Genomic DNA, 25,166 nt, shown 5'->3' with positions numbered 1-25,166 from the left:
ATGCATACTTACATTACTATGTGGTTATATGCATATGTGTAGCTAATGTTTTTCAGTATTGGGGATGATTAGGGCCTTCAATTGGATTTACACCACTAGGCTCCGAATTATATAAGATTATAAGATAAGATAAAATAAGGATGGGTGGATGCTTTGTTGATCCCGAGGGAAATGTAATCATCCAGTAGCACACACAAGAGCATAAGAATAATTAAAGTTGAAAATTAGTCAAGAAGGTCCACTGCGGTGAGATGAAAGTCTCGCTACCAGAACTACTACAAAGGTGCACGTGCTAATGGAGATACAAATATTTTATTTAAAAGCCGAATCAAAGACACAAGTAGCCAAGGCAGAGTATTAAGTAAAATATAAATACAGATTTCAAGATAAATAACGACAGCTATACAAAGTTATGCAGATAAGACTAACAGCCTGCAAAATTGTGGTACAGCAGATAGAAGTGTATTTAAAAAAAAAAGTGAAAACAGTGCAAGAAAAATATTAAATGATCAGTTATTGATACCCATTCGAGTATTTGGCAGCACTAGTACAAAATAAATAGAGGTAATAATAATAATAATAAAATAGATCTATATTGGAGCAATTAGACAGATTAGATCACAAAAACAATGACACAGAAATTTACAGCAGTGGCCTTAAGTGAAGCCAATCAGTACATCAAACTGCAGGATAGCTTTTTTGAAGTGTATCATGTTGAATTTGTAATTCACTACATTTTAATTATTATAAATGTGACATTTGTACTCGATAAATAAATCACCCTGAGCAGGTTGCCAGTCCAACAAACTACAATCACATTCACATTCACACCTTTGAACTGTGGCATGAAGGTAGTGTACTGGGAGAAATTCCACTCAGACACAAGGAGAACATGCAAACTCCACAAAGTATAAGACACTGGGATTCGGACCAGGAACCATCTAGCTGTAAGGCAACAGTGCCAGCCACCACTTCACCATGCTGCCCAACCAGTCATGTGATCCTGTCACTCATAAACAAGACCATCTAGTAAGACTGACACATGTATGTTTAAAATCCTGACTCCAGCCTTAAATCTGCAGTGAACCGTTAGACTGGAGGCCAAACCAGCCTGTTGAGATTCCTGCCCACTGGATCCAACACATAGACTCCTGATACCCAATTATCATCTTCCAGCCAAAGATTGCCACTGCTTGTAAAAAAGAAACCACTATGCTGAACAAGCTTTGCAGTTAAATGTTTGACTAACCGTCTTTTTGTATGCATGTATTCCCAAAAAGAACGGAGAATATCAAAGAGCTTCTGTTGTTCTCCTTGTGCAAGAAAAATATTAAATGATCAGTTATTGATACCCATTCGAGTATTTGGCAGCACTAGTACAAAATAAATAGAGGTAATAATAATAATAATAAAATAGATCTATATTGGAGCAATTAGACACAAAAACAATGACACAGAAATTTACAGCAGTGACCTTAAGTGAAGCCAATCAGTACATCAAACTGCAGGATAGCTTTTTTGAAGTGTATCATGTTGAATTTGTAATTCACTACATTTTAATTATTATAAATGTGACATTTGTACTCGATAAATAAATCACCCTGAGCAGGTTGCCAGTCCAACAAACTACCATCACATTCACATTCACACCTTTGAACTGTGGCATGAAGGTAGTGTACTGGGAGAAATTCCCCTCAGTCACAAGGAGAACATGCAAACTCCACAAAGTATAAGACACTGGGATTCGGACCAGGAACCATCTAGCTGTAAGGCAACAGTGCCAGCCACCACTTCACCATGCTGCCCAACCAGTCATGTGATCCTGTCACTCATAAACAAGACCAGCAAAGAAGAATGACACATGTATGTTTTAAATCCTGGCTCCAGCCTTAAATCTGCAGTGAACAGTTAGAGTGGAGGCCAAACCAGCCTGTTGAGATTCCTGCCCACTGGATCCAACACATAGACTCCTGATACCCAATTATCATCTTCCAGCTAAAGATTGCCACTGCTTGTAAAAAAGAAACCACTCTGCTGAACAAGCTTTACAGTTAAATGTTTGACTAAGTAACCTTCTTTTTGTATGCATGTATTCCCAAAGAGGAAGGAGAATATCAAAGAGCTTCTGTTGTTCCTGTTGTTAATAAAGCATTAATCTCTTCTTTTGACACAATTAACGTTTGTGTTTTGTTCCACTGTAGAGGGTTCAAAGACTGAAGTGAAATATCAAAAGCATGTGAGCTGCACAGGACCAACGCTAAGCCGTTGAAGGAGCAGTCGCACATGTTCAGTGGTGCATGTCATCACGTACAGAGCAAGCGACGCAGAGCGATCTGCACAAACCTGTCTCATATTCCATCACCATACATGACGGAGACTAAGAAGCACCACCGGGAGCTGCCTGGCCCCCTGAGGAAAGTCTGACACAGGAGAGAAAAGCCCTTCACTTGCTGAGTGACATTAGACTTGGATTCTACATCGCTCCTCGCTTTTCTTTATTCTTCTGCATCGTCATCTGCGATGCTGTGTGTTTGGAAAGAACAGAAAGCTCGTCTGAGAAGAGGAACTGACTGAACTCTAGACTCACTCATTTCAGGGAGAAACAGATTTATACACACAGTGCACACACAAGAGACAGGGTACACCCATGACAGGAAGGACATATGAGACAAACTCAGATTCACACCTATGGGCAATTTTGAATCTCCAATTAATGGACGTTCTCCCCATGTCTGCACTCCACACAGAAAGACCCTGATCGGCCAGCAGGTTTGGAACCACAAGCTTTAATCTGTACTAACCAGTAAAACCAGCATGTGATCCCTTTGCAGAAAATGTCTCCAACACACAGTTTGGTCTTTGTCATGCTCCCATTTATGATCTTGATTTTTACAAGCAATCATTTAGTCACATTTTAAAGCAGCACAAATTTAATAGAGTGGAGAGTAAGTCATTATATAATATGATACATAACATATTATATAAATATTAAGTCTTGCAGTAGTTTATCACTGCATCCACACACTGAGAGTCTGTATTGAGAAAGAAGGATATCATTTTACAAAAGCCTAACAAAATGTAGCGGTGCAATATTATCATAATATTACAATACTTCCCATGAAGTATTTTTTCAGTTGTTGCACTATTCCTGTTTGCACTTCTCTCATCCTATAATCCACCATGTGCCATATGACTGCATACATTGTTGTACTATGTACTAGCTTTTATGTTCTGTACACCGGGATCAGAGAGAGGCGGTATATACATCGTGTACATTTGGCAGAATTGACAGTAAAGTTGACTTGGCCTTTGACTTGAAAAGTTGTGCAGTGCTGCCCTCTGCTGGTTACACTCGACATGGGAACATAAACGTGTTACTGAAGATTATATATGATGCCACATTAAGTCTGTGACGGACATCTGGGTAAACAATGACAGTGTTTATAATAATAATAATAATCATAATGAATTATTAGTGATAATGATATGTCACCGGACATATCATTATCTTGCGTAATCGTTAACACATGATTCAAGTCGACATTCTGACTTTCACTTTCTCTTCTGTCTTGCCTGTCATGGTCAGACTCACTTGATCGCCAACGAGACGAACCCTTGATGCTTTAAAATTATTGGACAGTTATTGTTTATTCTTATATTAAATATATATTTATTATTAGAGTCAATCATCTGTCGCGTGACTCGGATAAAAAAGGTCAGTGTTTCTTTTTCCTTTTCTTTTCCGCCCACCATTTTCTCCAGTGTAACGTCGTGAGGTTCATTATGTCGTCACAACTGGTTTATGTCTGTTTTTTGTAATATGTTATCAAAATCATTAAGTCAAAGAGAGAGGCAGAGGGGGAAGGGGGGCAGAAGGACAGGGAGGAACGTGGGGAGGGACGTGTGGTAAAGAGGGGGAGAAAGATACCGGGGGAGAGAGAAAGAGAGAGGAAGAGGGTTGGATAAGGGGGTAAGAGGGAGAAATAGAAATGGGGGGGGGGGGGGGGGGGTAATGAAGGGACGAAAAAAAATATATACGGGGTGAGAGAAAAAGAGAGAGGAAGAGGGTTGGAGAAGGGGGAAAGAGGGAGAAAGAGAAAGTGGGTCAGAAAGAGAGAGGGGGGATTAATGAAGGGAGGAAGAGGGGGAGAAAGTAAGGATAGAGGAAGAGGGAGAGATAAAAGGAGGGAGGAAAAGAGAGCAAAAGGGAGGGGTTAGGGGGAGGGAGGAAGAGATGGGGTAGGTGGAGGTGGAGGTAGAAAGAGAAAGTCAGAGGGAAAGAGGGAGGGAGGAAGAGAGGGGGGGGGAAGATGTGAACAGAGAGGTTCATTGTTCTTAAAGTCCTGTTCTTGTTACTTTTCTGTTTGTTTTTTGTTTGTTTTTTCTTCAGCTGCAGTCATGGGAGATTTACTGAAGGAAATACAGATCATGTCCCCAGAGGCAGCTGACGTCCTGAAACGTGAGTGAACTTTTCTAACATGCATATCCACAGGAAACACACGCACCACCACCATACCGACCAAAATGATATGATCAATATTTTGTTAATAATTCCAGAAAAAGTAGCAGATGCAAGTAACCTAAAATATTTATTAGAAGTAAAAATAACATAGCACCATATAACAACACACATGCTAAATTAACATTTAAGAGTGTAGACTTGAGCTTGCTAAGGAAGTCACTTCTGAAGATTATGCTAATGCTGAAGACGGTACATTAAATAGCCTGCTGCTTCTTCTGCCACATTTCTAAGACACAAAACTAATACAGGTTGCCACGGCAATCATGGTAATTAAAGGTAGAACAGCTCCACCTTATAGTCAGAACTTGAACACAGTATATAGTGAAGCTGGAAGCAGCTCCCTCACTTTAGCTTTATTGTACAAGCACCAGTCAGGGTTTAGTCCTCCCTCAGAGACACTTGAACACCTGAAAGGGAAATTCAAATGGACTGCATTTGTAACATTATCAACAAAACTACCTGCTCAACACCTGCGTACTGTATTTATATATAGAAGCAGGTTTGGAAACCGACAGTGACATCCAGTCACTGACTCGAGAGGACCTGCACGAGCTGTTACCCGGACGCAAGTATTTCAAACTGAGAAAGGACTTGTTTGATAAGATAAAAAAAATCGGTGAGTTATCAGGTTATAAGAAGTTGTGATGAAGAAGAGCTAAGTAGAGATACATGACTTGGGAACTAGTAACCAGGAATAATAATGATGAGTAGAATGCTCAATTAGTATTATTTTTGCTTTATTGTTTGCGTTTCAGAGGCCACCAAATATGCCACTAGAAAAACAGGGGGAGCTGCAAAATAATTTGGCCAGCTGTAAGTACACATGGCATTTCTAACACTCTCACTATTGTGTTGGCCTGTGTGGTTTGTAAAGTAACTATGTTGCCTTTCAAATTCTAACATCCTCAACCTGTTACTCTCCCTTCAGCTGCCCAAATTGACCCTGGGGTCATTATGAAACACATCGGCCTCATTCATGAACAATTGGAATATGTGCAGCTCCTCCTTAATGATGAGAACCGACTGAAGAACATCAACACAAGGCAGCCGTACTCAAAAGCTGATGAAGGTGTAGCGCCCTTCTAATTTGATTAAATTAGGTTTTCCTACATGTACAGTTTATGCTAAATTGTCACTAATGTGGGCCTGAAATGGTAATGATGTTGTTGACATGTATCTGTTTAATTTGGGGAAGTTTGTGTTAGATATAGAAACGTCCTATGTTTTAAAGAGCCTTTGAACCCCTCAGTTTATTTTTATGGGTTGGATTTGTTCAGGCAGGTGTCAATCATTGTATTTGCCATTGGGGATTAACCTGTCGGATGGTCAGGGGGGCGGGAGAGAAAGAAGCTGCGGAAAGATGCTGAAGAGACTATGTTATATGGAAGAAAACTTAAAGTTAACTTGAAGAACAGTTATACTATTAACCGTTTGCAACCGGGCGTTTGCGTGAGGGTTTGTTTATTTTGCTTAAGAGTGTAAACGAGCGTGCTTTAGAACTGTGGCTTTTTGCTAAGGGGCTAACGCAAGCTGACCACGAGTACGGGACTGTTTTGCTAGCGGTGAGCATAACCAACTGCGTGTACGGGAGAGGCCAGGATAAGGACGGACTTTGCCACGTGCTGCAGCAGAGGAGTTGGTGTTGGACCGAGCATCTAGACGGGTTCCTGATCGTGTTGCTGCCTCTTGGAAGAGGTTGCCTTTTCAAGGAGTTTACCGTGTCTCATTTTTTTTGCCTGATTCGGGTGTGAGTATATGGACTTTTCTTTTGAAGAGGATTTCTGTATGAGCTCCAACAAGCGCGCCAACACTGGTACCAGTAACTGAATCTTTCAAAAAACCCCGGGGTATTAGTATAGGGTTATAAATCTGTGTTTTCATGTGTTCATGGGTCAATCTAAGGTAAAATGAAAAAGAGAGCTGAGTTATATTGTTTAGAAATAAAACGGATTAATATTGCTCTCAAATCTTGTCTTTCCAATGTTTTTTCATGTTGATTGTATTGTTTCATATTGAATAAGGGCTATAGTTACAGTTGAAATATACTGCATGGGAAATCAATGCTCATTGCCAGTATAGTTACATTAATAGACTAACCAGGCCTCTTGGCATCTTAGCCAGAGTCATCTTTGAGTTGTGTTTAGTGTACACCATTCCAGAAAATATATTTCGTAGCTCTCACCATTTCACAACCCATGCAGTAACTTTTATACGTTAAAGGGACATTCTATAAAAGTAATTTAGTCAAACCAGATTCGAGTGAGAGGGCTACAAAGGTTATACTTCTGTTTTATTTTGGTGTCATTGTATCTTAAGTGCGTGAGAAACGTCATCATTAACAGGAAGAAGCAATATTTAATTTTCATGTTTATAAACATTATGTATTTAATATATAATGTGTATTATAGTTATTACTATGTCACAGTTAAGTTTGTACCCAATATGATCTTTATCAACAAGAGGTCGCCATCCACAAGGAGCACAAGGTACATCTATTTATTCCGTGACCCACTCTTGTGACGTGGTAACTGAGTCGTGCAGACCCAACTAGTCGATGTGCGTCATTTGATTGATCACTGCAGTTGTCTGACTGACTTTTTGATACTATGAATTCATCCATCCATCCAATGTCTTTACCTTATGGGAGGTTGGGTCGCAATTGAGGCATTCCAGACGTCCCCCTCCCCAGCCATGGGGTCTAGCTCGTACTGGGGGGGATCCCAAGGTGTTCCCAGGTCAGATGGGATATAAATTTCCTCCAGTGAGTTCTGGATCTACCCTAGGTTATACTCCCAGTTGGCTGTGCCCAGTAAACCTCCAGTGGAAGTTGCCCGGGATGCATCCTGACCAGATGTCTGAACCACCTCCACTGTCCCTTTGCAGCTGCAGTTCAACTCTGAGCTCCAGATGTCTAAACTCTTCATCCTATATCTCTATGGCTGAACCACAGCTAACCTACCGGGGAAACTAATTTTGGCTTCTTGTATTCACAACCTACATTTTTCAATCACTGCTCAGAGCTTGTGAGCGCAGGTGAAGGTTGGAATGTAGATCGACTGGTAAATCAAAAGCTTTGCCCTGCGGCTCAGCTCCTTCTTCACCACAAACAGTCCGGTACACCGGCTGCACTACTGCTGATGCTACACCGACCCACCTGTCAATCTCATGCCCCACCTCACCCTCACTCCTGAACGAGACCCTGGGACACTTAAACTCCTTTACTTGTGGCCAAATCTGGAGAATTCAAGAAAGTGAATAGGCGACAAAATGGTGTTAAAGTATGTAAGTGTGTGTGTATGATATTATTTCAGAACCTCAAATTCAACATCTTGGGAGCATTTGTTTAATATAAACAAACCTGACTCCAATTGGTAAAAAGAATACAAACAACTGTGGTTCTGTTTTTCTAATTAGGAGACTCAAACGCCAGGACGTCACCACACTACTTTCAGGAAGGTACGTTGAATAATTAAACAATCAGCAGTAGCAGCACAGTATTACTTGTAGTAGAAGTAGTAAAAAAGGTCTGATTAACTGGGTCTTATTTATAAAAATGGGAGCTTACAATTTATACTTCACTCATAGCAAGATCACTCGATTCTTGTAATTGTACACGTGTCAGCTTCACAACCTTTTTTCTTCCTATAATCACAGTGAAGTACAAGATGGTTGTCAGAGGTCAAACCTTTGGCGCCCATACACAGCTGATGGATCAAGTGAAGCGCGCCACTAAGGGCGACGTTCGGCTTTTGGAAAACTCTCAGGACAGCCAGATTATTATTGTCTTCTGTCCAATCACGTCACGCATTGAGTGGGACGTGAAGGCAGCGATGAGTGGTGTCCCAGGTGAGGGCCTTTTTGCAGCCAAATTCATTTGAACAGGAAGCTCAATAAATGAAATGTAAGATGTACGCAATCAACATTTAGTTGCTAGGATATTGATATATTACTAACATAGTCTTTTAAATTCAGAATTCAAAGAAATATAAATGTCTTGATTATATCCTGTCTACATGAAATATATATCCTTTTTTCTCCTCCACAGGTGACAAACCCGTCATTCTGGTGAAAATGCACCACGTATGTGAGTCCAGGTCCTCACTGTGTTCAAATACATCGATTGATGACAGGAATATTGTCTTGCAGGTCAGTGTTTTCTACCATGAGAACTTACGTGGGTTACTGGAGTGCAAACTAAATGAAACTGCTGTCTCTGGGATAAAACAAGAATTACTGAAGCACAGTGATCATAGAAGTTCAGTTACCAGTGCAAGTACTTCTCGTTGGGGTATTAGTATGCCAAAACTTCCTAGCCTGAAGAAGTCGGGCGTGGAGGATGGGCGTGGAGGCACAACAGGTGGGGCGCGCGGCCACGAGGGGAAAATGTGAGGCGGAACTAATATTAACGGCGGAGCAGTAAACAAATCACAGTCAAGGCGGTAGGACATGAGGAGAGACCAGTGTGTATTTATGTCTGAAAACTCTATAAGACCCAACAAATTAAGAAGATCCTTAGAAACATTACACCCCAGTCACATGCATGTGTACTTTTTGGCTGAGCTTTATCATCTTTGTAACAAAGTGATGATGATTGAATTCATGAAAAAAATTCTAGCTCCAAAGTGGGGCATGACAGAAAAAGTTGGAGAACCACATGGCTGGATAACAATCTTGTTTACAAACAAACAACATAACCACTTTGATGGAGGTAAAAAAATAAATAATGCAATGGATGGTATGAGCTCCAACATCAGAAACAAAATGAAAACAATTATTATTAATGGATCTTGAGCCAATGTGGCCCGGGAAAGGGAAGTCTGGGGCCCCCTGCTTGAGCTGCTCCCCCCGCGACCCGACCCCGGATAAGCGGACGAAAATGAGATGAGATCTTGAGCTAAATATATATTAGAGGTATGTTGAACATTGTTATAACTTTAAAATCACAGAGGAGAAGATGACATTAATTGAGTTTTTTTTCCATGTCTGCTGTTAATTTTCTAAAGTTGCCATCATTTAATGTGTTGTGTCTTTGTACCAGTCATGGTTTTTAAGTAAGAGATTAACAGTGCAGAGGCTACACATTCAGTGATCAGACAACTTTGTGTATTGACCTACGAGAGACAAAACAATGAATAGATTCGCAAATGAAGGTTGTTTTAATGTACATTTTGCTGTAACTGCTTATAATGGAATGCTTCAGAATACATGATGTATAATTACTGTACATGATAAAACAAAATAAACTTCAAGTATGGGTATGACCATAATGGCTGAATGATTCTTCAGTGTTTATCTTCAGAATGTATTTGTTTCATATTATATGCAACTCATTTAAGACTTTGAAGAAGTTCACCTGACATAATGTTTAATAAATGTACTTAAGTAAATGCATACTTACATTACTATGTGGTTATATGCATATGTGTAGCTAATGTTTTTCAGTATTGGGGATGATTAGGGCCTTCAATTGGATTTACACCACTAGGCTCCGAATTATATAAGATTATAAGATAAGATAAAATAAGGATGGGTGGATGCTTTGTTGATCCCGAGGGAAATGTAATCATCCAGTAGCACACACAAGAGCATAAGAATAATTAAAGTTGAAAATTAGTCAAGAAGGTCCACTGCGGTGAGATGGAAGTCTCGCCACCAGAACTACTACAAAGCTGTCACTGTAGAGAAGTACGTGATAAACTGACAATACAAATATTTTAAGTAAAAGGTGATTGAAAGACACAAGTAGCCAAGGCAGAGTATTAAGTAAAATATAAATACAGATTTCAAGATAAATAACGACAGCTATACAAAGTAGTGCATTAGACTAACAGCCTTTATAATTATGGTACAGCAGATAGAAGTGTATATATATTTTTTTAAGTGAAAACAGTGGAAGAAAAATATAAAATTATCTGTTATTCAAAGTATTTGGCAGCACAAGTACAAAATAAAATATAATGACAGAAATATATTGGAGCAATTAGACACAAAAAAACATTGGCACAGAAATTTACAGCAGTGACCTTAAACGAAGCCAGTAGATCAGAGTGCAGGATAGCTTTTTCGAAGTGTATCATGTTGAATTTCTAATTCACTAAATTTCAATAATTAAAAATCACCCTGAGCAGGTTGCCAGTCCAACAAACTACCATCACAATCACATTCACACCTTTGAACTGTGGGATGAAGCTAGTGTACTGGGAGAAATTCCACTCAGACACAAGGAGAATATGCAAACTCCACAATGTATAAGACACTGGGATTCGGACCAGGAACCATCTAGCTGTAAGGCAACAGTGCCAGCCACCACTTCACCATGCTGACCAACCAGTCTTGTAATCCTGTCACTCATAAACAAGACCAGCAAAGAAGAATGACACATGTATGTTTTAAATCCTGGCTCCAGCCTTAAATCTGCAGTGAACAGTTAGACCGGAGGCCAAACCAGCCTGTTGAGATTCCTGCCCACTGGATCCAACACATAGACTCCTGGTACCCAATTATCATCTTCCAGCTAAAGATTGCCACTGCTTGTAAAAAAGAAACCACTCTGCTGAACAAGCTTTGCAGTTAAATGTTTGACTAAGTAACCTTCTTTTTGTATGCATGTATTCCCAAAGAGGAAGGAGAATATCAAAGAGCTTCTTTTGTTCCTGTTGTAAATAAAGCATTAATCTCTTCTTTTGACACAATCCACGTTTGTGTTTTGTTCCACTATAGAGGGTTCAAAGACTGAAGTGAAATATCAAAAGCATGTGAGCTGCACAGGACCAACGCTAAGCCAATGAAGGAGCAGTCGCACATGTTCAGTGGTGCATGTCATCACGTAGAGAGCAAGCGACGCAGAGCGATCTGCACAAAACTGTCTCATATTCCATCAACATACATGACGGAGACTAAGAAGCACCACCGGGAGCTGCCTGGCCCCCTGAGGAAAGTCTGACACAGGAGAGAAAAGCCCTTCACTCACTGACAGTGTCACAGCTGAGAGGAAAAAAAACACTCAGCTTCCAACACTTGCAGACAAACTGCTGAGTGACATTAGACTTGGATTCTACATCGCTCCTCGCTTTTCTTTATTCTTCAGCATCGTCATCTGCGATGCTGTGTGTTTGGAAAGAACAGAAAGCTCGTCTGAGAAGAGGAACTGACTGAACTCTAGACTCACTCATTTCAGGGAGAAACAGATTTATACACACAGTGCACACAAAAGAGAAAGGGTACACCCATGACAGGAAGGACATATGAGACAAACTCAGATTCACACCTATGGGCAATTTTGGATCTCCAATTAATGGACGCTCTCCCCATGTCTGCACTCCACACAGAAAGACCCTGATCGGCCAGCAGGTTTGGAACCAGAAGCTTTAATCTGTACTAACCAGTAAAACCAGCATATGATCCCTTTGCAGAAAATGTCTCCAACACACAGTTTGGTTTTTGTCATCCTCCCATTTATGATCTTGATTTTTACAAGCAATCATATAATCACATTTTAAAGCAGCACAAAGTTAATAGAGTGGAGAGTAAGTCATTAAATAATATGATAAATAATATATAACATAAATATTAAGTCTTGCAGTAGTGTATCACTGCATCCACACATCGGTATATACATCGTGTGCATTTGAAAGAAATGACAATAAAGTTAACTTTCCCTTTGACTTGAAAGGTTGTGCAGTGCTGCTCTCTGCTGGTTACACTCGACATGGGAACATAAACGTGTTACTGAAGATGATATATAATGCCACATTAAGTCTGTGACGCACATCTTGGTAAACAATGACAGTGTTTATAATAATAATGTTAATAATAATAATAATAATAATAATAACAATAATAAATTAGTAGTAATAATGATACTAATATGTCATTGGAGGTTTATTATATGAAAAAAACACAAAACACACACACACACACACACACACACACACACACACACACACACATATCGAAGTCATAAAGAGAGTGAACGCAGCTGAGCTCTGCCACATTGACCAACGATCGTTCGCAGCGTCGTTAACACATGACGCAGGGCGACATTCTAACTTTCACTTTCTCTTCTGTCTTGACAGTCATGGTCAGACTCACATTCTGCTGAAACACTTGATCGCCAACGAGACGAACCCTTGATGCCTTAAAATTATTGGACAGTTATTGATTATTCTTATATTAAATATATATTGATTATTAGAGTCAATCATCTGTCTCGTGACTCGGATCAAAAAGGTAAGTGTTTCTTTTTCCTTTTCTTTTCCGTCCACCATTTTCTCCAGTGTAACGTCGTGAGGTTCATTTGGTAGTCACAACTGGTTTATGTCTTGTTTTTGTGATATGTAAGTTTATTTAGTTTGTACCCAATAAGATCTTTGTCAACAAGAGAAGACCATCCACAAGGAGAACAAGGTACACCTACTTATTCCGTGACCCACTCTTGTGATGTGGTAAATGATTCGTGCAGACCCAACTAGCCCAACTATAGCTCTGCAGTTGTCTGACTGACTTGTTGATACTATGAATTCATCCATCCATCCAATGTCTTTACCTTATAGGAGATTGGGAAAAAGTTGAGGCACCGCAGACGTCCCCCTCCCCAGCCATGGACTCTAGCCCTCAATTGGAGGGATCCCAAGATGCTCCCGGGTCAGATGGGACATGCAATTCCTCCAGTGAGTTCTGGATCTACTCTAGGTTATACTCCCAGTTGTCTGTGCCGAGTAAACCTCCAGTGGAAGGTGCCCGGGATGCATCCTTACCAGATGTCTGAACCACCTCCACTGTCCCTTTGCAGCTGCAGTTCTACTCTGAGCTCCAGATGTCTAAACTCTTCACCCTATATCTCTATGGCTGAACCACAGCTAACCTACTGGGGAAACTAATTTTGGCTTCTTGTATTCACAACCTAAATTTTTCATCACTGCTCCGAGCTTGTGAGCGCTGGTGAAGGTTGGAATGTAGATCAACTGGTAAATTAAAAGCTTTGCCCTGCGGCTCAGCTCCTTCTTCACCACAAACAGTCCTGTACACCAGCTGCACTACTGCTGATGCTACACCGACCCACCTGTCAATCTCATGCTCCACCTCACCCTCACTCGTGAACGAGACCCTGAGATAATTAAACTCCTTCACTTGTGGCCAAATCTGGAGAATTCAAGAAAGTGAATAGGCGACAAAAATGGGGTTAAAGAGTGTGTGTGTGTGTACTATGGTATTTTTTCAGAAAGATGTAGAGAGAGAAAGATACAGGGGGAGAGAAAATGAGAGAGGAAAAGGGTTGGAGAAGGGGGAAAGATGGAGAAAGAGAAAGGGGGGTTGGAAAGAGAGAGGGGAGATTAATGAAGGGAGGAAGTGGGGGAGAAAGTAAGAAGGGTGGAAGAGGGAGAGAGAAAGGGAGGGGGAGGGGGAGGGAGAGAGAGAAGGAAGGAGGAAGAGAGAGAGAAAGGGAGGGGTGAGGGAGAGAGAAAGAGAGAAAGAGAGAGGGAGGAAGACGTGAACAGAGAGGTTCATTGTTCCAAAAGACCTGTTCTTGTTATTTATCCGTTTGTTTTTTGTTTGTTTTTTCTTCAGGTGCAGCCATGGGAGATTTACTGAAAGAAATACAGATCATGTCCCCAGAGGCAGCAGACGTCCTGAAACGTGAGTGAACTTTTCTAACATGCATATCCACAGGAAACACACACACCACCACCATACTGACCAAAATGTTAAGATCAATATTTTGTTAGTAGGTCCAGAATATGTAGCAGATGCAAGTAACCCAATATATTTATTAGAAGTATAATAACATAGCACCATATAACAACACACGTGCTAAATTAACATTTAAGAGTGTAGACTTGAGCTTGCTAAGGAAGTCACTTCTGAAGATTATGCTAATGATGAAGACGGTACATTAAATAGCCTGCTGCTTCTTCTGCCACATTTTTAAGACACAAAACTAATACAGGTTGCCACGGCAATCATGGTAATTAAAGGTAGAACAGCTCCACCTTATAGTCAGAACTTGACCACAGTATATAGTGAAGCTGGAAGCAGCTCCCTCACTTTAGCTTTATTGTACAAGCACCAGTCAGGGTTTAGTCCTCCCTCAGAGACACTTGAACACCTGAAAGGGAAATTCAAATGGACTGATTTTGTAACATTATCAACAAAACAACCTGCTCAACACCTGCGTACTGTATTTATATATAGAAGCAGGTTTTGAAACCGACAGTGACATCCAGTCACTGACTCGAGAGGATCTGCACGAGGTGTTACCCGGACTCAAGGATCTCAGACTGAGAAAGGACTTGTTTGATAAGATAAAAAAATCGGTGAGTTATCAGGTTATAAGAAGTTGTGATGAAGAAGAGCTAAGTAGAGATACATGACTTGGGAACTAGTAACCAGGAATAATAATGATGAGTAGAATGCTCGATTAGTATTATTTCTGCTTTATTGTTTGCGTTTCAGAGGCCACCAAATATGCCACTAGAAGAACAGGGGGAGCTGCAAAATAATTTGGCCAGCTGTAAGTACACATGGCATTTCTAACACTCTCACTATTGTGTTGGCCTGTGTGGTTTGTAAAGTAACTATGTTGCCTTTCAAATTCTAACATCCTCAACCTGTTACTCTCCCTTCAGCTGCCCAAATTGACCCTGGGGTCATTATGGAACAAATCGGCCTCATTCATGAACAATTGGAATATGTGCAGCGCCTCCTTAATGATGAGAACCGACTGAAGAACATCAACACAAGGCAGCCGTACTCAAAAGCTGACGAAGGTCATACTTCTGTTTTATTTTGGTGTCATTGTATCTTAAGTGCGTGAGAAACGTCATCATTAACAGGAAGAAGCAATATTTAATTTTCATGTTTATAAACATTATGTATTTAATATATAATGTGTATTATAGTTATTACTATGTCACAGTTAAGTTTGTACCCAATATGATCTTTATCAACAAGAGGTCGCCATCCACAAGGAGCACAAGGTACATCTATTTATTCCGTGACCCACTCTTGTGACGTGGTAACTGAGTCGTGCAGGCCCAACTAGTCGATGTGCTTCATTTGATTGAGCACTGTAGTTGTCTGACTGACTTTTTGATACTATGAATTCATCCATCCATCCAAAGTCTTTACCTTATGGGAGGTTGGGTCGCAATTGAGGCATTCCAGACGTCCCCCTCCCCAGCCATGGGGTCTAGCTCGTACTGGGGGGGATCCCAAGGTGTTCCCAGGTCAGATGGGATATAAATTTCCTCCAGTGAGTTCTGGATCTACCCTAGGTTATACTCCCAGTTGGCTGTGCCCAGTAAACTCCAGTGGAAGGTGCCCGGGATGCATCCTGACCAGATGTCTGAACCACCTCCACTGTCCCTTTGCAGCTGCAGTTCAACTCTGAGCTCCAGATGTCTAAACTCTTCACCCTATATCTCTATGGCTGAACCACAGCTAACCTACCGGGGAAACTAAATTTGGCTTCTTGTATTCACAACCTACATTTTTCAATCACTGCTCAGAGCTTGTGGGCGCAGGTGAAGGTTGGAATGTAGATCGACTGGTAAATCAAAAGCTTTGCCCTGCGGCTCAGCTCCTTCTTCACCACAAGCAGTCCTGTACACCGGCTGCACTACTGCTGATGCTACACCGACCCACCTGTCAATCTCATGCCCCACCTCACCCTCACTCCTGAACCAGACCCTGAGACACTTAAACTCCTTCACTTGTGGCCAAATCTGGAGAATTCAAGAAAGTGAATAGGCGACAAAATGGGGTTAAAGTGTGTGTGTGTGTGTGTGTGTGTGTGTGTGTGTGTGTGTGTGTGTGTGTGTGTGTGTACTATGGTATTATTTCAGAACCTCAAATTCAACATCTTGGGAGCATTTGTAATATAAACAAACCTTAGTACAATTGGTAAAAAGAATACAGCCAACTGTGGTTCTGTCTTTCCAATTAGGAGGCTCAAACGCCAGGATGTCATTACACTACCCTCAGGAAGGTAAGTTGAATAATTAAACAATCAGCAGTAGCAGCACAGTATTACTTGTAGTAGAAGCAGTAAAAAAGGTCTGATTAACTGGGTTTTATTCATAAAAAAATGGGAGCTTAGAATTGATACTTGTCTCATAGCAAGATCACTCGATTCTTGTAATTGTACACGTGTCAGCTTCACAACCTTTTTTCTTCCTATAGTCACAGTGAAGTACAAGATGGATGTCAGAGGTGAAACCTTTGGCGCCCATACACAGCTGATGGATCAAGTGAAGCGCGCCGCTAAGGGCGACGTTCGGCTTTTGGAAAACTCTCAGGACAGCCAGATTATTATTGTCTTCTGTCCAATCACGTCACGCGTTGAGTCAGACGTGAAGGCAGCGATGAATGGTGTCCCAGGTGAGGGCCTTTTTGCAGCCAAATTCATTTGAACAAGAAGCTCAATAAATGAAATGTGAGATGTACGCTATCAACATTTAGTTGCTAAGATATTGATATATTACTAACATATAATATAAAATATAAATGTCTTGATTATATCCTGTCTACATGAAATATATATCCTTTTTTCTCCTCCACAGGTGACAAACCCGTCATTCTGGTGAAAATGCACCATGTATGTGAGTCCAAGTCCTCACTGTGTTCAAATACATCGATTGATGACAGGAATATTGTCTTGCAGGTCAATGTTTTCTACCATGAGAACTTACGTGGGTTACTGGAGTGCAAACTAAATGAAAAGGGTGTCTCTGGGATAAAACAAGAATTACTGAAGCACAGTGTTCATAGAAGTACAGATACCAGGGCAAGTACTTCTCGTTGGGGTATTAGTATGCCAAAACTTCCTAGCCTGAAGAAGTCGGGCGTGGAGGATGGGCGTGGAGGCACAACAGGTGGGGCGCGCGGCCACGAGGGGAAAATGTGAGGCGGAACTAATATTAACGGCGGAGCAGTAAACAAATCACAGTCAAGGCGGTAGGACATGAGGAGAGACCAGTGTGTATTTATGTCTGAAAACTCTATAAGACCCAACAAATTAAGAAGATCCTTAGAAACATTACACCCCAGTCACATGCATGTGTACTTTTTGGCTGAGCTTTATCATCTTTGTAACAAAGTGATGATGATTGAATTCATGAAAAAAATTCTAGCTCCAAAGTGGGGCATGACAGAAAAAGTTGGAGAACCACATGGCTGGATAACAATCTTGTTTACAAACAAACAACATAACCACTTTGATGGAGGTAAAAAAATAAATAATGCAATGGATGGTATGAGCTCCAACATCAGAAACAAAATGAAAACAATTATTATTAATGGATCTTGAGCTAAATATATATTAGAGGTATGTTGAACATTGTTATAACTTTAAAATCACAGAGAAGGAGATGACATTAATTTAGTTTTTTTTCCATGTCTGCTGTTAATTTTCTAAAGTTGCCATCATTTAATGTGTTGTGTCTTTGTACCAGTCATGGTTTTTAAGTAAGAGATTAACAGTGCAGAGGCTACACATTCAGTGATCAGACAACTTTGTGTATTGACCTACGAGAGACAAAACTATGAATAGATTCGCAAATGAAGGTTGTTTTAATGTACATTTTGCTGTAACTGCTTATAATGGAATGCTTCAGAATACATGATGTATAATTACTGTACATGATAAAACAAAATAAACTTCAAGTATGGGTATGACCATAATGGCTGAATGATTCTTCAGTGTTTATCTTCAGAATGTATTTGTTTCGTATTATATGCAACTCATTTAAGACTTTGAAGAAGTTCACCTGACATAATGTTTAATAAATGTACTTAAGTAAATGCATACTTACATTACTATGTGGTTATATGCATATGTGTAGCTAATGTTTTTCAGTATTGGGGATGATTAGGGCCTTCAATTGGATTTACACCACTAGGCTCCGAATTATATAAGATTATAAGATAAGATAAAATAAGGATGGGTGGATGCTTTGTTGATCCCGAGGGAAATGGAATCATCCAGTAGCACACACAAGAGCATAAGAATAATTAAAGTTGAAAATTAGTCAAGAAGGTCCACTGTGGTGAGATGAAAGTCTCGCTACCAGAACTACTACAAAGGTGCATGTGCTAATGGAGATACAAATATTTTATTTAAAAGCCGAATCAAAGACACAAGTAGACAAGGCAGAGTATTAAGTAAAATATAAATACAGATTTCAAGATAAATAACGACAGCTATACAAAGTTATGCAGATAAGACTAACAGCCTGCAAAATTGTGGTACAGCAGATGGAAGTGTATTTAAAAAAAAAAGTGAAAACAGTGCAAGAAAAATATTAAATGATCAGTTATTGATACCCATTCGAGTATTTGGCAGCACTAGTACAAAATAAATAGAGGTAATAATAATAATAATAAAATAGATCTATATTGGAGCAATTAGACACAAAAACAATGACACAGATATTTACAGCAGTGACCTTAAATGAAGCCAATCAGTACATCAAACTGCAGGATAGCTTTTTTGAAGTGTATCATGTTGAATTTGTAATTCACTACATTTTAATTATTATAAATGTGACATTTGTACTCGATAAATAAATCACCCTGAGCAGGTTGCCAGCCCAACAATCTACCATCACATTCATACCTTTGAACTGTGGCATGAAGGTAGTGTACTGGGAGAAATTCCACTCAGACACAAGGAGAACATGCAAACTCCACAAAGTATAAGACACTGGGATTCGGACCAGGAACCATCTAGCTGTAAGGCAACAGTGCCAGCCACCACTTCACAATGCTGCCCAACCAGTCATGTGATCCTGTCACTCATAAACAAGACCAGCTAGTAAGACTGACACATGTTTGTTTTAAATCCTGACTCCAGCCTTAAATCTGCAGTGAACAGTTAGACTGGAGGCCAAACCAGCCTGTTGAGATTCCTGCCCACTGGATCCAACACATAGACTCCTGGTACCCAATTATCATCTTCCAGCTAAAGATTGCCACTGCTTGTAAAAAAGAAACCACTATGCTGAACAAGTAGCAAGAAGCACCACCGGGAGCTGTCTGGCCCCCTGAGGAAAGTCTGACACAGGAGAGAAAAGCCCTTCACTCACTGACAGTGTCACAGCTGAGAGGAAAAAAATAAACTCAGCTTCCAACACTTGCAGACAAACCGCTGAGTGACATTAGACTTGGATTCTACATCGCTCCTCGCTTTTCTTTATTCTTCAGCATCGTCATCTGCGATGCTGTGTGTTTGGAAAGAACAGAAAGCTCGTCTGAGAAGAGGAACTGACTCCAATTAATGGATGTTCTCCCCATGTCTGCACTCCACACAGAAAGACCCTGATCGGCCAGCAGGTTTGGAACCAGAAGCTTTAATTTGTACTAACCTGTAAAACCAGCATGTGATCCCTTTGCAGAAAATGTCTCCAACACACAGTTTGGTCTTTGTCATGCTCCCATTTATGATCTTGATTTTTACAACCAATCATATATGATCACATTTTAAAGCAGCACAAAGTTAATAGAGTGGAAAGTAAGTCATTATATAATATGATACATAATATAAGGTGGGTACGGAAAGTATTCAGACCCCTTTACATTTCTCACTCTTTGTTTCATTGCAGCCATTTGCTGAAATCAAAAAAGTTCATTTTATTTCTCATTAAAGTACACTCAGCACCCCATCCTGACAGAAAAAAACTGAAATGTAGACATTTTTGCAAATTTATTTGAAGTTTGGGACGACCAGAACTCTTCCTAGACCTGACCGTCCAGCCATCTGAGTAATTGTGGGAGAAGAGCCTTGGTGAGGGAGGTAAAGAAGAACCCAAAGATCACTGTGGCTTAGCTCCAGAGATGCAGTAGGAAGATGAGAGAAAGTTCCACAAAGTCAACTGCAGCCCTCCACCAGTCGGGGCTTTATGGCAGAGGGGCCCGACGGAAGCCTCTCCTCAGTGCAAGACATATGAAAGCCTGCATAGAGTTTGTCAAAAAACACATGAAGGACTCCCGGACTATGATAAATAAGATTATCTGGTCTGATGAGACCAAGATTGAACTTTTTCGCGTTAATTCTAAGTGGTATGTGTGGAGAAAACCAGGCACTGCTCATCACCTGCTCAATGTGAGCAACACTCCGCTCCATATACTGGAACACTTACTTCACATCATATGTGATATGTGTTAATATAAACCATATTGATATTTATATCATTTATACAATAATGTCTTTTGCACACTCTGTCTACATATTCTTACACTCATAGTATATTATATTATCTATTGTATAGTCAAATTCTTATATTTATACCTCTACCATATATCATATCATATTATCACTGTCTAACAATAACATTACCATCATATCATCAGTACTATTACCATCATCTTGCCACTGCACCTTATCTACCTATTTATCTGTGTTTCTGTTTTTTATTCTTTCTACCTCAATACTTGTGTAGCGGGTCAGTTCTTAATAAAGTTTTATACTTTTAGCAGTGTCATTTTCCCCGCTCTGGATGTGTTAATTAACCTGACAGGACGGCAACTCCTATAGGCTGCAGGGAGGCGGAGGAGTTTATTTAGGGACACCTTAGCACTCTCTCTCTCTCTCCCCACTGCCGGTGTTCCAGTTTAACTGGCGGGCATGGCTTCTGGCGACATTCCAGATGTTGAGGCTGTTTTTTAAGAGCCGGTGGCAGATTCGTCATTTTCACAAAGCGCCTGTGTGTGAAGTGCGGTGATCTACTGAAGGTCTTGCTGAAATAAAAATCCTACAAAAACCCTTCACGAGTTCATGTGTCCGTGTCAGCATCACGTTGAGACCGCAATATACATTTAAATGGTAAAAAAAAAAAATAGTAAAAAATCCTTGATCGGGATTCGAAACAACAAGCTAAACACTATGAGCTTCTAGCCTGATGACGATCTCACTACGCCACCGAGTCGCTGAAATGTACACCGCGCGTTAGATAAATGTCTCGTTCTTTGCTTTGTCAGATGTATATCACCAGATGTGCTTTAAGGTAACGCCCATGTCATCTGGTGATAGTCCGAACACAGAATAAACGCTTTAAACGTAATACCAGGCTTTACAAATCTGACGCTCCTCTTCATAGGAGACACAGGGAGCATTGAAGAACACACACGCGTCACCAGCTCCACTCGAAGTGCTTTTGTTTGTCGCTGGTGATCACTACAAAGCGCACACACCAAACAACAGGTACATGTAAACATCCCTCACATCAACAAGGCGGAAGCTCGAGCGGTGTTTTCATGAGTTAAGTTGGTGAACGTGCTTCTAATGGACGTGTGGAGCCTCACGTGTCCTCCTGTGGCTGCTGGTTAAAGTCAGCGGACGGGATTTTAAAAGATGTTCTCGTTGTTGTCGATGATCAGGTTCTGCCATCGGAGAATGAAAACAACCCAACCGCTCATCACAGAACGGGGGTGTTGGTTTGTCGTAGCTTCTGTAAGTCAAGTGTTGTTTATCTGTGTGAAATCAACAGATGATCTGTCCGAAGTGTGTCGAGTGTGTTGTCAACATGACACATGTGTGACGAGGCTAAATATAAATGTGAAAAAATCCCACCACGGGAATCGTTCTGCTGTGGTCCACATAAAAATAAACGTAGTGACAATGGCACTGTCCACTGTACCACTGATCAGAGTGATAAATAGATTCACCTGTATGCTTTTATCACTGTGAAGCCTGTGCACAACTTAACATGAGTTGTTGTTTCAGGGAACACGCCCAGGTTAACTTGTGACAGTCAAAATGTAACCGTAAACTCAGAGTTATCGGTCACACGTCACACATTTGGACACCGCTGCGCCCGTGTGCTTAGCACACGCACGGAATCATGAAAAACGGCTGTATCCTGCACTCATACAAAGCAGAAGCCACAAAAGAGTTTGCGTGCTTACTATAAGTCTGCGTTTCATGTGCTCGTTGATATCATGGTTGGTATGAAGCAAGTATACAAACACGAGTAATGAGAGGCTCGTAAGAGCTTGTAGTCGGGAAAAAATACTAGTATCATGGTTTGGGGTAAGGTCTTTTATTGAGTGTCTAAATGCAACACATAGACATCTGCGCACTTCATCTTCACGAAGTTCAAACTACCATGGCACTTCAAAAGTCGCTGTAGAGACTACCCATGTATGTCCAGATAACCTTTATGGTAAGTAATAGCCACACCTTTTAAGATTTGTTTGGGTCATCTGTTACTTATCTCCGTTTCCTCATCAGACACAGGTGGAAATTCCAACACAATACAAATACTATTAAATTAAACTGTAAGTAAGGAATACATGGCCAAGAGGTTTTATAAAGGCTCCCCAGCTTATGTTCACCAGTTAACATATTAGCACATCACAAACATTTTAATTTAATGCAAATGCCATCCATTTCAGTGGCGGTTTGGGGCCACTGATATCTATCATATCATATGATAGATAATAGAGAACCGCTTCGCGGGCCAGAGAGAACCGCGAAGCGGGCCAGATGATGAATGTGCCGCCGCGGGCGGCTGCCCGTTTCGCCCGTGCCCCAAACCGCCACTGAAATGGATGGCATTTGTATTAAATTAAAATGTTTGTGATGTGTGAAGCACATGAAACGCAGACTTATAGTAAGCACGCAAACTCTTTTGTGGCTTCTGCTTTGTATGAGTGCAGGATACAGCCGTTTTTCATGATTCCGTGCGTGTGCTAAGCACACGGGCGCAGCGGTGTCCAAATGTGTGACGTGTGACCGATAACTCTGAGTTTACGGTTACATTTTGACTGTCACAAGTTAACCTGGGCGTGTTCCCTGAAACAACAACTCATGTTAAGTTGTGCACAGGCTTCACAGTGATAAAAGCATACAGGTGAATCTATTTATCACTCTGATCAGTGGTACAGTGGACAGTGCCATTGTCACTACGTTTATTTTTATGTGGACCACAGCAGAACGATTCCCGTGGTGGGATTTTTTCACATTTATATTTAGCCTCGTCACACATGTGTCATGTTGACAACACACTCGACACACTTCGGACAGATCATCTGTTGATTTCACACAGATAAACAACACTTGACTTACAGAAGCTACGACAAACCAACACCCCCGTTCTGTGATGAGCGGTTGGGTTGTTTTCATTCTCCGATGGCAGAACCTGATCATCGACAACAACGAGAACATCTTTTAAAATCCCGTCCGCTGACTTTAACCAGCAGCCACAGGAGGACACGTGAGGCTCCACACGTCCATTAGAAGCACGTTCACCAACTTAACTCATGAAAACACCGCTCGAGCTTCCGCCTTGTTGATGTGAGGGATGTTTACATGTACCTGTTGTTTGGTGTGTGCGCTTTGTAGTGATCACCAGCGACAAACAAAAGCACTTCGAGTGGAGCTGGTGACGCGTGTGTGTTCTTCAATGCTCCCTGTGTCTCCTATGAAGAGGAGCGTCAGATTTGTAAAGCCTGGTATTACGTTTAAAGCGTTTATTCTGTGTTCGGACTATCACCAGATGACATGGGCGTTACCTTAAAGCACATCTGGTGATATACATCTGACAAAGCAAAGAACGAGACATTTATCTAACGCGCGGTGTACATTTCAGCGACTCGGTGGCGTAGTGAGATCGTCATCAGGCTAGAAGCTCATAGTGTTTAGTTTGTTGTTTCGAATCCCGATCAAGGATTTTTTACTATTTTTTTTTTTACCATTTAAATGTATATTGCGGTCTCAACGTGATGCTGACACGGACACATGAACTCGTGAAGGGTTTTTGTAGGATTTTTATTTTAGCAAGACCTTCAGTAGATCACCGCACTTCACACACAGGCGCTTTGTGAAAATGACGAATCTGCCACCGGCTCTTAAAAAACAGCCTCAACATCTGGAATGTCGCCAGAAGCCATGCCCGCCAGTTAAACTGGAACACCGGTCCTGTGGGTGTGTGCGGAAATTTATCGTGAGCGCAGCACGTGTGGTCGCAATTGTTTGTCGCAGTAAGTTGCTGGAAGTTATATAATGTTAACGGCGATCACAGAGAAAGTGTCCGCAAATTGTAACTGAAGTTTGTCCTTAGAGCCCAGCGTGAAGCTGTGTCTGTGTGCGACTGTGTCGGCGTCACCGTGGATGCACGATGTCCCTGCTTTATTTTAATGAATTAAAGGTATGAGATAAGGATGTGTTTTTATGTTTGTAAATGTTTTTAAATATTATAAATGTGTTTAAATTGTGTGACCTAACTATAACATGTTTGTTTTATAGGGCTGCCTCCAGCTAAATAGTTACGGTCACTGTTTTTTCCCACTTTAGATTTCATTTAGATTATTTGGTTTGATTATTTGTTTCTTTGTGTTTTGTTTTGTTCTATTGCAAGGTGCAATATATATGGTTGACTGGGACTGTGCAATTCAGTGGTAGTGACTTGAATGGTGGTGAATTATTGGCTCCATAAAGTAGAGGCCCTCTTTTGTCATTTTGTTGTTGTATATCGTTTGCAGTGATTTTCTTAAAGTGTGTTGTGTTTGTTTTTTAATGCATGATATTTTAGCATTGTACAATTGGGTCTGGAGCCTCTAATTTCTCTCTATTTTAAACTGTCATTTATATCAAGTCCAGGCCAGCCTTTCCAACCTTTGCACATGTCACTTTACTGTTTGAGCAGTC

General features: G+C 40.8%; 2 protein-coding genes across 9 annotated transcripts in view; both read left to right on the top strand.

Moving 5' to 3' along the window:
• The window catches only part of LOC128459733 (uncharacterized), a 54,035-nt gene that overhangs the window by 7,092 nt on the left and 21,777 nt on the right, over positions 1 to 25,166 (top strand). The window contains exons 1-3 of one of the 7 annotated variants that reach the window (XM_053444562.1): positions 12,522 to 12,751; positions 13,075 to 13,191; positions 14,090 to 14,158. The exons of 1 other annotated variant lie outside the window; for it this stretch is intronic. In XM_053444562.1, coding sequence (XP_053300537.1) covers positions 13,122 to 13,191; positions 14,090 to 14,158 — 139 coding nt within the window. In that variant the 5' untranslated portion in view covers positions 12,522 to 12,751; positions 13,075 to 13,121. Of the gene's footprint in view, positions 1 to 3,530; positions 3,716 to 12,521; positions 12,752 to 12,863; positions 12,929 to 13,074; positions 13,192 to 14,089; positions 14,159 to 14,974; positions 15,033 to 25,166 lie in introns of those variants that run through there. 5 more of the 7 variants (XM_053444561.1, XM_053444560.1, XM_053444558.1 and 2 more) reach the window with 5 other exon arrangements.
• Positions 4,391 to 9,797, top strand: LOC128459739 (uncharacterized). Of its 2 annotated transcripts, none has more exons than XM_053444584.1 (6): positions 4,391 to 4,459; positions 5,278 to 5,335; positions 5,451 to 5,591; positions 7,937 to 7,978; positions 8,177 to 8,368; positions 8,568 to 9,797. In XM_053444584.1, exons 2-6 carry the CDS (start codon positions 5,290 to 5,292, stop codon positions 8,909 to 8,911), a joined length of 765 nt encoding a protein of 254 aa, XP_053300559.1. In that variant the 5' UTR covers positions 4,391 to 4,459; positions 5,278 to 5,289; the 3' UTR covers positions 8,912 to 9,797. The 2 variants fall into 2 exon arrangements, with proteins under 2 accessions (XP_053300559.1, XP_053300558.1); XM_053444583.1 differs by having other exon boundaries at positions 8,171 to 8,368.

Source organism: Pleuronectes platessa, chromosome 17 (assembly GCF_947347685.1).
Source record: "Pleuronectes platessa chromosome 17, fPlePla1.1, whole genome shotgun sequence".
NCBI classification, from domain to species: Eukaryota; Metazoa; Chordata; class Actinopteri; order Pleuronectiformes; family Pleuronectidae; genus Pleuronectes; species Pleuronectes platessa.
This window is presented reverse-complemented; position numbering and strand designations above follow the sequence as displayed.

What these genes read in the sequence shown, in the direction of transcription:
- LOC128459739 (XM_053444583.1), top strand. Translation starts at nt 5,290, where the DNA reads ATGCCACTAGAAAAACAGGGGGAGCTGCAAAATAATTTGGCCAGCT. An exon ending in GCAAAATAATTTGGCCAGCT is followed by an intron (nt 5,336 to 5,450) that starts GTAAGTACACAT and finishes CTCTCCCTTCAG; the next exon opens with CTGCCCAAATTGACCCTGGG. An exon ending in AGCGATGAGTGGTGTCCCAG is followed by an intron (nt 8,369 to 8,567) that starts GTGAGGGCCTTT and finishes TCTCCTCCACAG; the next exon opens with GTGACAAACCCGTCATTCTG.